Raw genomic sequence first — 16741 nt, 5'->3', positions numbered from 1 at the left:
CTACCTGCGCATCCAGTTCTTTTACTTTCTTCCCCAATGCTTCAAAGTCCTTGCAGATTGTCGGTAGGTCCTTCTTTGCCGTGTCATTGGTGCCAACATGTATCAGAAGAAATGGGTGGACATCCTTGGAACTGATGAGCTTCGGTATCCTATCGGTAACATCCTTGATCTTCGTCCCTGGGAGGCAGCATACTTCTCTTGCGGTTATGTCCGGTCTGCAGATAGCTGCTTCTGTTCTTCTCACCAGACAATGTGAACTGAGGTCTAAGATGGCAGACATACAAGAAACAGAGGCATGTTCACACTAGCAAAAAAGAAGCAAGACAAAAATATATCTCATACCCTACCATAATTATATATAAATGTAAAGCAAAATTGCATAATAAATATAGGGTACTTAGTGAACTATTTTTGATCAAAAAAAGTATACAAGCCGTCCCACCAGCGGCAAGGTGACCCTAAATTGGGACGGTACCTATACTGCCTATATTAAAAACCTTACTGTATATCAAAGTTGAAGTAATGCATATAAAAGGGTAGACAAATAGGACCGGGTCCCAACTCCAGACCACCTAGGCCCGTGGTAAGCTACATATATACCAATCAGCTCAACAAAGGGCATGCCACACCCTTAAATTGCACAGAATGCAAACAAGTCAAAAAACCAGACAATGTGAACTGAGGTCTAAGATGGCAGACATACAAGAAACAGAGGCATGTTCACACTAGCAAAAAAGAAGCAAGACAAAAATATATCTCATACCCTACCATAATTATATATAAATGTAAAGCAAAATTGCATAATAAATATAGGGTACTTAGTCACTAAGTACCCTATATTTATTATGCAATTTTGCTTTACATTTATATATAATTATGGTAGGGTATGAGATATATTTTTGTCTTGCTTCTTTTTTGCTTCTGTTCTTCTCAGTAGTGAGTCTCCCATCACAACCACTCTTCTTCCCTTCTTGGCTGTCCTTTTTCTTGTCGCTTCTGGGTGTTTCTGGGTGCTCTTTTCTTTTTTGCTTACTGGTAGTTCCTCATCCTTAGGTGTGCCATCTTCGTCCTCCACAAGTCCTTGGAATCTGTTTCTCAGTTGTGTGGTTGGTGGTCTTCTTGCTTCTTTTGGTCACTTGCCTCCACTTGTCTGCCTCTGGAGGTTCTCTGACGCTTCCTTCACTTTCCGTGACCAGTAGTGACGCTTCTGTTCTGTCCAGGAAGTCTTCATTTTACTTGATGAGTTTTAATGTCGCAATTCTTTCTTCCAGTCCCCGCACCTTTTCTTCTAAAAGAGCCAGTAGTCTACACTTCTGGCAGGTGAAGTTGGTTTCAGCTTCTGGTCGATCTGTGAACATGTAGCACATGTTGCAGCTCACCATGAAGGTTGTCACATCTGCCATGCTGCTCCTTGTCCCTGCTGACTTGATGTCTGAAGACAACCATTGTTGTCTTCAGGCGCAGTCTCTGTCACATCCTAACAAATGGCCCGTCTCATGCTACACATAACACATCTGCATCTCTGGCTATGGGCATAAAAGGGGACAAACTTATGGTGTGGCACCCATGCTCCCCTGACCTCAACCCCATTGAGAACCTCTGGAGCATCATCAAAAGGAGTGTCTATGATGGCGGGAGGCAGTTCACATCTAAGCAACAGCTCTGGGAGGGTATTCTGTCCTCATGCAAAACAATTAAAGCAGAAACCATCCAAAACCTGACAAATTCAATGGACGAGAGAGTTCAGAAGCTCCTTTCGAACAAGGGGTCCTATGTGCAAATGTAACATCACCTAGAATAAAGTTTTGAGTTGAAAACTGTTTGATTTCAGTTTGTAATAACCTGCTAATGCTTATAATTTCAAAAATGACCATTTTTTTGTTCTTTATTAAAATGAAAAGGTTGAAAACTCTGCTGTGCATAATAATTTGGAACATGCATTTTGAGTGCAGTTTGAGTTTTTAATTTTTTTTTTAAATATACTGTTATCATAGGCAGTTTGTACAAAAACCTTTCAATTGTACTCTAATAGTTATTTGACTGGAAAATTACAATGACTGCAATTCATATAGGTAATTTGGGAAAATCTGAGAAAATATTATTTGCATAATAATTTGGAACACAGTGTACTTCCTTAAGTCTAGAAAATTATAGAATTCTTCATCAGGAAGATTATATAAGATTTTTAATGACTGAAAGTTTATAATGGAGTCTAATTTAGGCCCTGTTATAAGTGAAGAACCGTCTTGAATGCCAAATTTTTCCCATTTTTTACATGGAAAATTTGGTAGAGCTGTATGAAGTATTGAGATAGGAAGTTTGTTGGGATTAATGTTACATTTATTCGTTTTTGAGATACTATATAGCTTTTTCCAAAGTGAAATAGTAGATTTAATCAAAGAGAGTGATTAGGTAAAGAAAGAGACGGATCCAATAAATGGGATATTATCAATGATGATAAAGAGGAATTAGTATTATTAGAAGCTTTTTCAAGTTCTGTCCAGGCAGATTTGTCGGACTCAAGGAAACCAGTATCTACTGTGAAGAATGATATTAGAAGCATAGTAGGCATAAATATTGGGTAGGCCGATTCCACCATTTTTCTTATGTTTAAACAGTGAAAGCTTTGAGGTCCTAGTGGGTTTAGATATAAAATTGGATAATTGTTTATGCAGTTTATTAATCCAATATTCAGGGATTTGGATAGGGATAGTACGAAATATATATTGAAGTTTAGGAAGGATCATCATCTTAAAAAGAACAATCCTGCCTAACCAAGATAAGCTTTATTTTCTTTACATTTAATTTCTAGGTTATTTTATGATATTCATTCATCAATTTTTCTGTTCACATACTGTATATATCCCTTTTGCTTTTTGCAATCCTGTAGCTGATCTTAGTATTAGTGTTGATCCGCTTCTTGTGAGTCGCTGTAAAATTGTGTTAGTGTGAAGGTGGACCCAGGGCAGTGTATTTATATCTGTGTCGGTAAAAATACACTTTAATCAAGAGCTTGACCCATTGAGCCAAAATACCCTACATGCATACAGTGACTATATTTATATTCTTTGTTCGGATTGAATGTTAGTACACAGTAAAGTTAAAATCTTAACTGTAGTGTGTCAATGGCCTATTGTTTAACCAGTTCAAGACATGGCCCCATTCCTGACCAGGCACATTTTAGTGTTTTCTTACATACATTTTTTTTTATCAGATATTCAAGTGATTTTGTGATACATGGGCTTCATTTTTATGTCACTGTCATATTCTCTTCATATTCTTCTTTTCTCATTCTTTTATGACCACATTGTGCCCTCCATAAGGTCATAAAATACCTTGAGGCAGAGGAGGTGGGAGGGCATTGAAATATTTAAATATTAGCCCCAGTTACTGTACAAGGGAAATGCAGCCTCCTGGCTACATAGCAGAGCTTTCTGGATCTCTTATGACCCTGCAGCTCCTGTTCTCTGCCTGTACACAGCAAGCACATGACTGCTTTGTATAGAGGAGGAAGCGCCGTTAGCTATTCGTATTACTGCATATGTAGTGCTTCTTTAATGCTGTGTATACAGTGATCAAGAAAGCATAGATGATAATAAACCATCTCTGCCTTCTCTATGGGGAAAAGTAGCTACGATACTATGCAGTTAAAATGTCACTGCAGAGTAGGAGAGACTGGCCAGATGTTTAAATGGGCGGACCTGAAGCTAGTTTTTATCTTAAACATAATTGTTCGGAATTTTTGGTGATCTATTTTTCATTTAACTTTCTATATTTACCAAAGATGAAATCTTGCTGTTTTCACCATGCACACAACACTTAAAAGCGTGGTCCAAAATACAAATTACACTGCACTAACTGCTTTTTTTTCTACTTAAACGGCATGAATGAAATTAAAGGGAACCTGTCATTTAAAAATGCTATTAGGGTATGTTCACACAGAGCGTTTATTGGTCCGTTTTTTTTCTGCAGCAAAACCTGCTTCTTGGCAGGAAAGAAGCAGAGTGAAAAACACTGGTTTTGGTGCATTTTTGTTGCATTTTTTTGTGGCGACTTTGGTGCATTTTTGGTGCATTTTTCAGGATCCAAAGTTCACCTTTGTTTCCACCACATAATCATGAACACAGCCTAGGTCACCAATGCAAAACATATGTTCATGAAAAAATACACATTGCAAATGTAAGTGGGGGAGGTGAATTGTTCATGAATAGTTTACCTAAGACATTGGCAGTGCATTGAGTTTGTAGGACACTATTTACTTTCACACCTAGGTCAGCCACAGGTATTGTTCAATCTCACATCTTGTGTCCAATGTTTACTTTTTACGCATCAATAATTTAATTAAACTGTACTAATCCAAACTGCCATCTTCAGTGACCAAGACAAGATGGTAAACTTGGTTAAATCACAAAAATAATGGCTTTCACATACTGCTGTTCTTGCTTATTTTACTAAAAATGCAGCAAAATCTTCACACTAGGCATTTTTTTTTAAAAACGCTGAAAAAACGCTGAAAGAAGTGACATACTCTCTTGTGCAAAAAAACGCGCAAAGCACAAAATACTGAGGACAAAAAAACCCAAGCTGTGCGCATGAGATTTCTGGAATCTCATAGACTTTGCTGGTACTGTAAAACACAGCTGAAAATTTGCATAAAAAAACGCATCAAAAAAACTTTGAAACGTGTGTTAATCTGCAAATTGATAGCATTCTGAGCCTGCCCAGCGCCCGCACTTAGACCCCCTCTGCCGGAGGAAATTAACTTTATTCCTTTTGGCAGCGTTTGGGTTTCAGTCACGAGGGTGGCGCCAATGTGGGTTCAGTCACCGCTCTATTTATAGAGAGCAGCAGCTGTAACTGCGCCCACAGCACTGACTGACAGCTGGATAAGCATTAAGGCTGGCTGTCACTCAGTTCTGGGGGTGCAGTTACAGCTGACACTCTCTATACACAGAGAGAAGACTGTACTTGCACGAGCGCCTTCCCCTGTAACTGAAACCCAAACGCTGTTAGGAAGAATAGGGTTAATTTCCTCTGGGCAGTGGGGCTCTAAGTGCTGTCTGGGCAGGTTCAGAACACTAATTAACCTGCAGATTAACCTCATATCTACAGATCAATAGTGTTTTTTCACATGACGGGTTCCCTTTAAGTAAAAATATCTGGAAGCTTCATCGACTATAAAACATAACTGAGTAGCATGCTAGGGTGTGTTCTGTAAAGGCCTCATGCACATGGCAAAGCCATGTAAAAAAAAGCCATACACTGACTTGGGCAATACGGCTCCCTAGTGAGCCATGCATGCTCTGCGGGGTACCAAAAGTGGGAGATATTCTCTTCTCTGACATGTATGTTTGTAGTGTCGCGCCCTCAGATGGCACATGTGGTGCATGGACTATTGGTGCCACAGGGCCTGGCCTACCTAGGAAGGGACATAGTTAAGTGGCTACCTGGTGTTCACTGGAGCTCCTGATGATGGAGACAGACTGGGCTGCAGGTAGCCACCAGGTACCACTCCTAGGCAGTCCCCGGTACTGAAGCTGCAGATTTGCTGACACAGACTCTGGCTACGTTCACACAGGACTGATTCAGAGACTGGTTTTAGCAGTCCGGATAAACGGGATACTCAGATAGGCACACTTACAGACACACGGGTCTCAGATACTGGTACTGGCACCGGCCGCACACGTACTGGAGAATGAGGTTCAGGCACTGGCTACACTAGGATCAGGGACTTTGGGTTCAGGACTGGCTGCACACAGACAGGGAGATGAGGTTCAGACACTGGCAGAACTAGGACCCGAGACTTTGTGTTCAGGACTGGGTAAACAAGGACCAGGAGTTCGGGTTCTGCACTGGCCACGGAAAGACCAGGGATTGAGATTCAGGACACTGGCCATGCAAGGACCTGGGGACCTAACAACTCACTAGTAGGAGAAACTACACACTATGAATGCTGTTGCTTCAGTGACTCCCTATAGGGGAGGAAGTTTTATAAACAAGATGCCTCCCAGAAATTGGCTGTGAGCCATCTTGATGGTGTACTCTGATGCTAAATGCCTCCCAACTCTTGGGTGGGGGCATTTTACTATGTGCGCAATGCCCCTTTAATTACGGGGAAAAGCGCACGCTCACACTAGGCCCGCTGCCAGGAAGGGTGGGATGCACAAGCAGGAGGCACGCCAGCAGATGGGGAGGTGACTGCATGGCCGCGGTGGTGAGTATGTCGACATCACTGCATGGGGAAAGATGGAGAGCCATGCAGGGACGCTGGCATAAACATTACATGTAGCATCCAGCACAGCATATCATGTGTTTTCTTCTGACAGATTTGTACAGAATACAACAGGAAAAACCTTTGTATGCCTTCTGTACTCAGAGGCATTTGAACGTTCAGTAAATCCCAACATGCTGTTACAGTGGCGAAAAAAGTATTTAGTCAGCCACCAATTGTGCAAGTTCTCCCACTTAAAAAGATGAGAGAGGCCTGTAATTGACATCATAGGTAGACCTCAACTATGAGAGACAAAATGAGAAAACAAATCCTGAAAATCACATTGTCTTATTTGGAAAGAATTTTTTTTCAAATTTTGGTGGAAAATAAGTATTTGGTCAATTACAAAAGTTCATCTCAATACTTTGTTATATATCCTTTGTTGGCAATGACAGAGGTCAAACGTTTTCTGTAAGTTTTCACAAGATTGGCAAACACTGTTGCTGGTATGTTGGCCCATTCCTCCATGCAGATCTCCTCTAGAGCAGTGATGTTTTGGGGCTGTCGCTGGGCAACACGGACTTTCAACTCCCTCCAAAGGTTTTCTATAGGGTTTAGATCTGGAGACTGGCTAGGTCACTCCAGGACCTTGAAATGCTTCTTACAAAGCCACTCCTTCGTTTCCCTGGCGGTCTGCTTGGGATCATTGTCATGCTGAAAGACCCAGCCACGTTTCATCTTCAATGACCTTGCTGATGAAAGGAGGTTTGCACTCAAAATCTCACGATACATGACCCCATTCATTCTTTCATGTACACGGATCAGTCGTCCTGGTCTCTTGGCAGAGAAACAGCCCCAAAGCATGATGTTGCCACCCCCATGCTTTTCGGTAGGTATGGTGTTCTTTGGATGCAACTCAGCATTCTTTCTCCTCCAAACATGACAAGTTGTGTTTCTACCTAACAGTTCTACTTTGGTTTCATCTGACCATATGATATTCTCCCAATACTCTTCTAGATCATCCAAATGCTCTCTAGCAAACTTCAGACGGGCCTGGACATGTAATGGCTTAAGCAGGGGGACACGTCTGGCACTGCAGGATCTGAGTCCCTGGCGGCGTAGTGTGTTACTGATGGTAGCCTGTGTAATGTTGGTCCCAGCTCTCTTCAGATCATTCACTAGGTTCCCCCGTGTGGTTCTGGGATTTTTGCTCACCGTTCTTGAGATCATTTTGACCCCACGGGGTGAGATCTAGTGTGGAACCCCAGATCGAGGGAGATTATCAGTGGTCTTGAATGTCTTCCATTTTCTAATTATTGCTCACACAGTTGATTTCTTCACATCAAGCTGCTTGCCTATTGCAGAGTCAGTCTTCCCAGCCTGGTGCAGGGCTACAATTTTGTTTCTGGTGTCCTTTGACAGCTCTTTGGTCTTCACCATAGTGGAGTTTGGAGTGTGACTGTTTGAGGTTGCGGACAGGTGTCTTTTATACTGATAACAAATTCAAACAGTTGCCAGTACTACAGTCATGGCCAAAAGTTTTGAGAATGACACCAAAATTATATTTTCACATGATCTGCTGGCCTCTGGTTTTTATTAGTGTTTGTCTGATGTTTATATCACATACAGAAATATAATTGCAATCATATTATGAGTACCAATAGGTTATATTGACAGTTAGAATGAGTTAATGCAGCAAGTCAATATTTGCAGTGTTGCCCCTTCTTCTTCAAGACCTCTGTAATTCTCACTGGCATGCTCTCAATCAACTTTTGGACCAAATCCTGACTGTTAGCAGTCCATTCTTGCATAATCAATGCTTGCATTTTGCCAGAATTTGTTGGTTTTTGTTTGTCCACCCGTCTCTTGATGATTGACCACAAGTTCTCAATGGGATTAAGATCTGGGGAGTTTCCAGGCCATGGACCCAAAATCTCTATGTTTTGTTCCATTAGCCATTTAGTTATCACCTTTGCTTTATGGCAAGGTGCTCCATCATGCTGGAAAAGGCATTGTCGGGCGCCAAACTGCTCTTGGACGGTTGGGAGAAGTTGCTCTTGGAGGACATTCTGGTACCATTCTTTATTCATGGCTGTGTTTTTAGGCAAGACTGTGAGTGAGCCTATTCCCTTGGCTGAGAAGCAACCCCACACATGAATGGTTTCAGGATGCTTTACAGTTGGCATGAGACAAGACTGGTGGTAGCGCTCACCTCTTCTTCTCCGAATAAGCTGTTTTCCAGATGTCCCAAACAATCGAAAAGGGGATTCATCAGAGAAAATGACTTTGCCCCAGTCCTCAGCAGTCCACTTCCTGTACCTTTTGCAGAATATCAGTCGGTCCCTGATGTTTTTTCGGGAGAGAAGTGGCTTCTTTGCTGCCCTCCTTGAAACCAGCCCTTGCTCAAAGAGTCTGCGCCTCACAGTGCGTGCAGAAGCACTCACACCAGCCTGCTGCCATTCCTGAGCAAGCTCGTCACTGCTGGTAGTCCGATCCCGCAGCTGAAACAGTTTTAAGATACGGTCCTGGCGCTTGCTGGTCTTTCTTGGGCGCCCTGGAGCCTTTTTGACAACAATGGAAGCTCTCTCCTTGAAGTTCTTGATGATGCAATAGATTGTTGACTGAGGTGCAATCTTTGTAGCTGCGATACTCTTCCCTGTTAGGCCATTTTTGTGCAGTGCAATGATGGCTGCACGTGTTTCTTTAGAGATAACCATGGTTAACTGAAGAGAAACAATGATACCAAGAACCAGCCTCCTTTTAAAGTGTCCAGTGATGTCATTCTTACTTAATCATGACTGATTGATCGCCAGCCCTGTCCTCATCAACACCCACACCTGTGTTAATGGATCAATCACTGAAACGATGTTAGCTGCTCCTTTTAAGGCAGGACTGCAATGATGTTGAAATGTGTTTTGGGGGTTAAAGTTCATTTTCTGGGCAAATATTGACTTTGCAAGTACAGTAATTGCTGTTAAGCTGATCACTCTTTGACATTCAGGAGTATATGCAAATTGCCATTACAAAAAATGAAGCAGTAAACTTTGGAAAAATTACTATTTGTCTCATTCTCAATACTTTTGGCCATGACTGTACAGGTAATGAGTGGAGGACAGAGGAGCCTCTTAAAGAAGAAGTTACAGGTCTGTGAGAGCCGGAAATCTTGCTTGTTTGTAATTGACCAAATACTTATTTTCCACCAAAATTTGAGAAAAAAAATTTCTTTCCAAATCAGACAATGCGATTTTCCGGATTTGTTTTCTCATTTTGACTCTCATAGTTGGGGTCTACTTATGATGTCAATTACAGGCCTCTCTCATCTTTTTAAGTGTGAGACTAAATACTTTTTTCCCCACTGTATCTAATACACCACTAAAAGAAGTTTCGGTCAAGTGAGCCAAATGGAGTCATGTGTATGAGACTTTCGCATCAGTAGCAAGGAGATGCTGCTCACGTGCCAGCTATGGGATACTTGCCATGTATCAAGCCCCTGTCTTATTAATTAAAATAGGGCGTATGTACTATACCTGCCAGTTGTGTGCATGATACTGTAGCTCCCAGATGTAGAAGTTATAGGCACTGGTGTATTTTTAGCTAACAGAAGTGGATAACCCAAAGAGGATCAATCATATATCCAGCTAACAAAAAAATCCCCTAAAAGCATATATTTATATATTTATAAGTAAAAAGAAAACAAGCAAACATCATACTAATTTATACAAAAATTAAAAACAACACTGTAATTAGCGGCAACAAATGTACATATACTGTATGTGTGTGTGTATATATGTGTGTGTGTATATATATATATATATAATATGTCTGTGTGTGTATATATCATACATAAACACCTCGATGCCTGATTAGCTGGGCTTCCATCATCTAAGTGAATACCTTTCACTCCATGGGCCTCCTGATGAGCCAACAGTACAGTATGTGGATGGATAATTGTGGTAGACACGTACTGGATTAATATATATGCATTTATGAAGGTATTATTTTGATATGTTGTGGTATATAGCCTGATGATGTGCGATATATGCATCTAAATATTGAAAAAATATATATTTGAGGCTTTATGATTATGGGATAATATATATTTTTGATTTATATATTGTCTTACATACTGTATATTTGTCTGATTCTTGCAACCCTTGATATAGAGATTTACTATTTTTCATTATGGGTACAAAACATTATAGGGCTTTCTAGGGCATCATAGGATCAGTAGACGGTGAACGGGGGCACCATTTGCCCTTAACTTTAGGGTGCCAACCTCCGTAGACAGGTAGTGCCACAGTTTAGGTACAACTAGGGTGTTTCATTTAAATCTATAATTGTTTAAACCTGGATTGTCCAGAACTGTTTATTTATACATTTATTCATGCTATTTGAAGTGCAGTTTTTAGTTTTTGTATAAATTAGTATGATGTTTATTTTTTTTATTTATGAACCAATAAATATATGATTTTAGGGGACTTTTTCATTATCACTAGAGATGAGCGAACCCGAACTTAAAAGTTCAGGGTTTGTACCTGATAGTTAGTGTCCAGTGCTAAACGCTGAACATGAACTTCTCCTGGAAGTCCATTGCAATGTTCGGAGTTCCGGGGAGAGAGAGAGATTTTCCAACTCCAAAAGTCAGGGTCACCATTGTTTTCAATTGGGTTCTGGCTCAAGTTCGGGTACGGTTGTAGTACCTGAACTGAACTTTGGAATAAAGTTCAGGTCGGGTACCAGGACCCAAACTTCCAAGGGGTCCACTCATCTCTAATTATTGCTACTTGTTTTTAGCAGCTCAGCAAGGTATACTGTTTCCATAGATAACCTTCTTGACTGTTTCCGGAGAACCACTTCCTGTGTCCGGTTTTTCTACGCTGATATTCCATTTTCATCCATAAATGGCTTTAATTATAGCTTCATGTTCTGCTGTATTTTGTTTTATCTGTAAATAAATGCAGTAATGAGACTATTGTGAGTTTCAGACCTTTGTATAATAGATAATTGACAGCATTGGAAAATTTAGATTTTATTTTTACAATAAATTTTGGTTCTGATTTCCCCTTACTCTCTTCAATAACTTTTAAATATGAATCTGTTCTTATCAATATTAAACATGTTAATTTTTTTTAAAAAGCAATTAGTAGTGTCCTAGTAAAAAGGAGAGAAAAGCAAGCTTCCAGCCTTCACCCTTCATTCTTCCAGCCTTCACCCTTCATTCTTCCATCAATTTAATGTAAATTTTGCCAAAAGAGCAAGTGACGCTTGACTGGTTCATTAAGAGAAACGTTGTTGTCAGCCTGTATATCCTTAACAATATGAATATAAAAATTATGTCAAATAATAAGGCGCCTCCATCTACTATCGGGACATGCGCAATGCTCAGACACGGCCTGCAAGAAGACATGGGAGTTAGAAATGTGTGATACCGATTTCTATGTGGCAGAAGTCATAGACAGGTTTATAGTAATGTATTGATTGTCCAACCACAAGAGGTAATAATGTCAGATATTATATAATCATTTAAAAAAAAGATCTGAATGCCAATCTAATGACAAATAATATAGACAGTCAAATATAATCTAGAAATAAATATTTTATATTTGATTGAGAAAAGTTGATCTTGACAGACTTTTGCTTTTTTTCAGCCTCTATGTAACCAATCAAAGATGCTTAAGATGGATATACCATTTTAGGTTAATCTTGTATTATATGACAATGTTCCTAGAAGGGCCTTCAATATTTTGTGCACATAGGTCTCTATTGGACTGCTGGCAGCTTAGATCACTTGGCAGTAGTCATGCCCTTTCATTCATGAGCTCAGGTTTAGTAATCAGTTAATTTAAATGGAGGATCACTTTAAACATTTACTGAAAACAATAAAATGATAACTTCCTATTAATCTATATTATACATTCCTTATTTTGTTCAGCTGATGTAGTCGATCTGATGAAATAGTCCCTAAGTGCTGACCCTAATATTCTAACACACAAATCGAGGTCCATTAACTCGGTCTCAAAGGGGTTGTTCACTGACATTTATTTTGTGTTCAGCTATGACAAACATTTCTTTGTGATTGTGTATTTGTACAGTTTGCCAAGAAACAGTTTGGGAAGTTTTCAAGATATTTTGGGACCGACTTCCGGATCAAGCAGAATATCAGCACTGGATGCATTTGTGTGAGGAGGGCACAATGCCAGTATTTGAGATCGGCGAGAGTTTCAGTCAATCAGATGATCATCACAAGTTGGTCATAGAGGTAAATGAGAAGACTATTATTTACTGTATAAAGGAAACTCCTAAATCATAAATTCTGGTTTAATTTTCTCTGAATGAGTAAGCCCTAAAGTCTTTTTACACCTTCCCAGCATTGTGCAGGGAACTGCATTATTATTATTATTATTATTATTATTATTATTACTACATTGCACCTTATTTGGGATTAGGTAACGATAATATCTGTATGTGGCAACCTTTCAGTGCAGCAATGTTAGACAGGAAAGATGGGCATGTAAGGTTTGAAAATGGAGATAACTATTCACAATTTCCCATTTTCACCTCTCTATTGCCATAAACATATTGTGCATCTTCTTGGGGGATGTCAATAGAGCCCAGTATAGAAAGCTATCTACAGAATGAGCCCTGCTTCACTCTTATTAAAAATCGATACGAGGTGTGTTTAATCCGCTGCCGTTGCAGAGCTACACTCCACCTTTCTTTTTTTAGTTGGCCATTGCGAGGATGTGCAGAGGAGCCGAGCGTGCATGTTTATGAGAAATCTTAGGAAAAAACTGTTAGAAAGGAAGAGGCCAACAATTACTCTATGTGTAATACATTACTAATAATTGTATCTAACTCTATTTGCAACATCAAATGAGTCCAGAGACACCAAAATGCAAAAATTATATTTTGATATTGAATAACACACAGGAGATGAAAAATTGGGAAATGTGGGGCAACATCAGATTTGGGGGTCAATAAACACGTAGAATTCCTGACATAGTAGTTATCAAATGTTGCAAAAAGGAAAATAGTATTGTAATAACTTGTCCAATATATAGAATATTCATGTTTGAGGTTAGACACTGCATGATTGATCCGATAACTATGTCCTGCACATTTATAGACTTCTGTTAGGAATTCATGATTGTTTTACGGAGGTACAGTACAATTCCTGGGATCAAAACTGGTGAATTAATTTGCCTTAAAGGGAATCTATTAGCAAACTTAAGACAGCAGGAGATAAAGGCTGAAACGTAGAATTCAGGGATATGTCACTTGTCAAAGTGTGTGCTGTTGTTTACTAACTGTGAAGGTTTTATCTCTAAGAGATTAACATGTCCGGACTAGTCCAGCAACTAAGTAGCTCATTGTCTATGAACACTGTATATACAGAGTAGTGTGGGCGAGGTTAACTTTCTCAGCTCTGCTTCATTCTAAATCTAAAAGCTCTGATTATGTGAAAATGACTGTACCCAGTAATCTAAGTGATACATTGCTGAATTCAGCTTTTCTTTGCCTACATTATGCTGCTCTCAGATGAGATAACAAAAACCTGCTGACAGATTCCCTTTAAGTTGATAAACAAGATCAAATTTAACTAAATTTAGGAGGACCATGTAAATGTCTATAAAGTAGTTCAGGAATATATCTCATGGAGTTGACACAGAGCATTTTTAATAACTGTGTACCAAAAGCTGTTTTACTTCATACTCCCAAACTTCACAACTATAATACTCTCTTACAGAAATTGGCCATGACTAAACATGCAGCTAGCAGGTAGGTTGCAATATGTTCTATATCTCTGTATCTCACCAAATATCTTTGACTGTGAAGTTTCTGTTATATTTTTTCTTTAGTGGTTACCAATCATTTTAACACATTTATCCAGCCAGTATAAGGGTGCAAGTTTTACTCAATCCATGTATTACAGTTCTGTGACAAATGACACAGCACTGGAAATATATGACGACATTAATACTAATGTAATTATTACTATTTTTGTGCCCTGTTAAAGAGAACCTGTCACCGGGTCAGAAGTTGGTAATTTTTGCTCTCATTTAATCCCGCTGTTGCCCTGAGTATTAATATTATTTTGAGCCATGTACTACCCATTACCGCAGCAGCGTCCTCGTGCTCCTCTCCCTCCTTTCCCTGTGCACGCTGCTCTGACTTCCGGCGGCATACCTAGTGCGCTCGCTCCCCTGCTGTTAAAGGGAAAGCGCAAGCACCTGCAAAGATGTCCCCAGCCAATAGCTAGAAAGCATCTTGTATAAAAGGCACCCCCCTATAGTTTATTAATGGTAGTTTGTGTGTGCAACTGTATGTTGCCAGGTCCCCGTCCTTAGTTTAAATTAGTTATTTCCCTATCCTGTACTGTCCCTGTAGTCCTGTATAGTTTATACATGACCCTGAAGCCATTCCGGCAGTACCTGAACCCTGTAGCTGTTTCAGTGGAACCTGAACCATTTCCCTAGACCTGTGGGTCTGAACGAGAACCTATCCCTGAAGTCCACTTTGTCCTTAGTGTCCGTCTGTCTCCGAATCTTTCCTGTCAGTGACTCCGATCCCGTGTCCCTGTCCAGCGAACCCGACCCCTGGGATCGACAGCTGCAGTACTGGGGACTGCCTAGGAGTGGTACCTGGCGGCTACCTGATTCCACCTTCTGGAGCTCCAGTGAACACCAGGTAGTCGCTTAGCTACATCCCTCGTAGGCAAGCTCGGCCCCGTAGCACAGTGGGTCCTCGAACCACGTGGGCCACCAGCGAGCTTGACAAGCCATATGGTTCCAGAGATATAGGCCTTTTTATTTAGTATGCCCAATATGCTAATTTTTATGGTCTTTAGCAAGGGGGCATTGATCACAGGGCAATTATACAGTGCAGCCTAAAGATATGCCCAAGAGAATCCTATAAGCAACACACCCTTGGTAAAAACCTTAAAAGGGGAGCAGCAACTAACAGCAAACATTGGCCAACTTTGACCTGGTGACTGATCTTCTCTAACAACTTCTGTAACAATGGAGTTTACATTATAAGTTCTATAAAATACTTTATTACTAATCATTCTTAGATGCCACACTTTATAGATTTGCATTAATCTAAACCCTCAATGAAAAATCTATTTAGCATCCACAAAAACTTGTAAAAGTGTATGTACACTATAACCAGTATAGTAGGTACACTATAACCAGTAGAGTAGGTACACTATAACCATTATAGTAGGTACACTGTAACCATTATCGTAGGTACACTGTAACCATCATAGTAGGTACACTGTAACCAGTATAGTAGGTACACTATAACCAGTATAGTAGGTACACTACAACCAGTATAGTAGGCACACTATAACCAGTAGAGTAGGTACACTGTAACCATTATAGTAGGTACACTATAACTAGTATAGTAGGTACACTATAACCAGTAGAGTAGGTACACTATAACCATTATAGTAGGTACACTATAACCAGTAGAGTAGGTACACTTTAACCATTATAGCAGGTACACTATAACCAGTGTAGTAGGTACACTATAACCAGTATAGTAGGCACACTATAACCAGTAGAGTAGGTACACTGTAACCATTATAGTAAGTACACTATAACCAGTAGAGTAGGTACACTATAACCAGTATAGTAGGTACACTATAACCAGTGTAGTAGGTACACTATAACCAGTAGAGTAGGTACACTGTAACCAGTAGAGTAGGTACACTGTAACCAGTAGAGTAGGTACACTGTAACCAGTAGAGTAGGTACACTATAACCAGTAGAGTAGGTACACTATAACCATTATAGTAGGTACACTATAACCAGTATAGTAGGTACACTATAACCAGTGTAGCAGGTACACTATAACCAGTGTAGCAGGTACACTATAACCAGTGTAGCAGGTACACTATAACCAGTGTAGTAGGTACACTATAACCAGTGTAGTAGGTACACTATAACCAGTGTAGCAGGTACACTATAACCAGTGTAGTAGGTACACTATAACCAGTGTAGCAGGTACACTATAACCAGTGTAGTAGGTACACTATAACCAGTGTAGCAGGTACACTATAACCAGTGTAGCAGGTACACTATAACCAGTGTAGCAGGTACACTATAACCAGTGTAGTAGGTACACTATAACCAGTGTAGTAGGTACACTATAACAAGTATAGTAGGTACACTATAACCAGTGTAGCAGGTACACTATAATCAGTATAGTAGGTATACTATAACCATTTTAGTATGTACACTATACAATAATCATTTTCTATTCCAACTTTTTGACATGATGCCATCATTATTGGTAATTAATACTTGCTGGTTTTATTTTCTGCCTTAAGTTCTTGCAGTGATTGGGCGTGCGGGTAAGTTACTGGTCTTATATGTTTGATTATCTTTTAGAACATTGGTAGCACTACTGTCTGATAACATCACTGGTATCCAGCAATAATACATACCAAACAGTTCATACTTTTTAACTAAAATGATTGAAAACTACCCAGAATGCTTAATACCATGGAGTAAGCCCATGAGACTT

The 16741-nt window shown here is 39.8% G+C and overlaps 1 protein-coding gene across 2 annotated transcripts in view; it reads left to right on the top strand.

Moving 5' to 3' along the window:
• Nucleotides 1-16741, top strand: part of IMPG2 (interphotoreceptor matrix proteoglycan 2) — a 91995-nt gene that overhangs the window by 22166 nt on the left and 53088 nt on the right. Inside the window, exons 5-7 of one of the 2 annotated variants that reach the window (XM_073664681.1) lie at nucleotides 12304-12470; nucleotides 13959-13990; nucleotides 16545-16568. In XM_073664681.1, coding sequence (XP_073520782.1) covers nucleotides 12304-12470; nucleotides 13959-13990; nucleotides 16545-16568 — 223 coding nt within the window. The remainder of the gene's footprint in view (nucleotides 1-12303; nucleotides 12471-13958; nucleotides 13991-16544; nucleotides 16569-16741) is intronic. The other variant, XM_073664683.1, reaches the window with a different exon arrangement.

Source organism: Phyllobates terribilis, unplaced genomic scaffold (genome assembly GCF_046119375.1).
Source record: "Phyllobates terribilis strain yellow unplaced genomic scaffold, ASM4611937v1 Scaffold_2__4_contigs__length_985480577, whole genome shotgun sequence".
NCBI classification, from domain to species: domain Eukaryota; kingdom Metazoa; phylum Chordata; class Amphibia; order Anura; family Dendrobatidae; genus Phyllobates; species Phyllobates terribilis.
The sequence above is the reverse complement of the archived record's forward strand: the minus strand, read 5'-3'. Positions and strand labels throughout refer to the sequence as shown.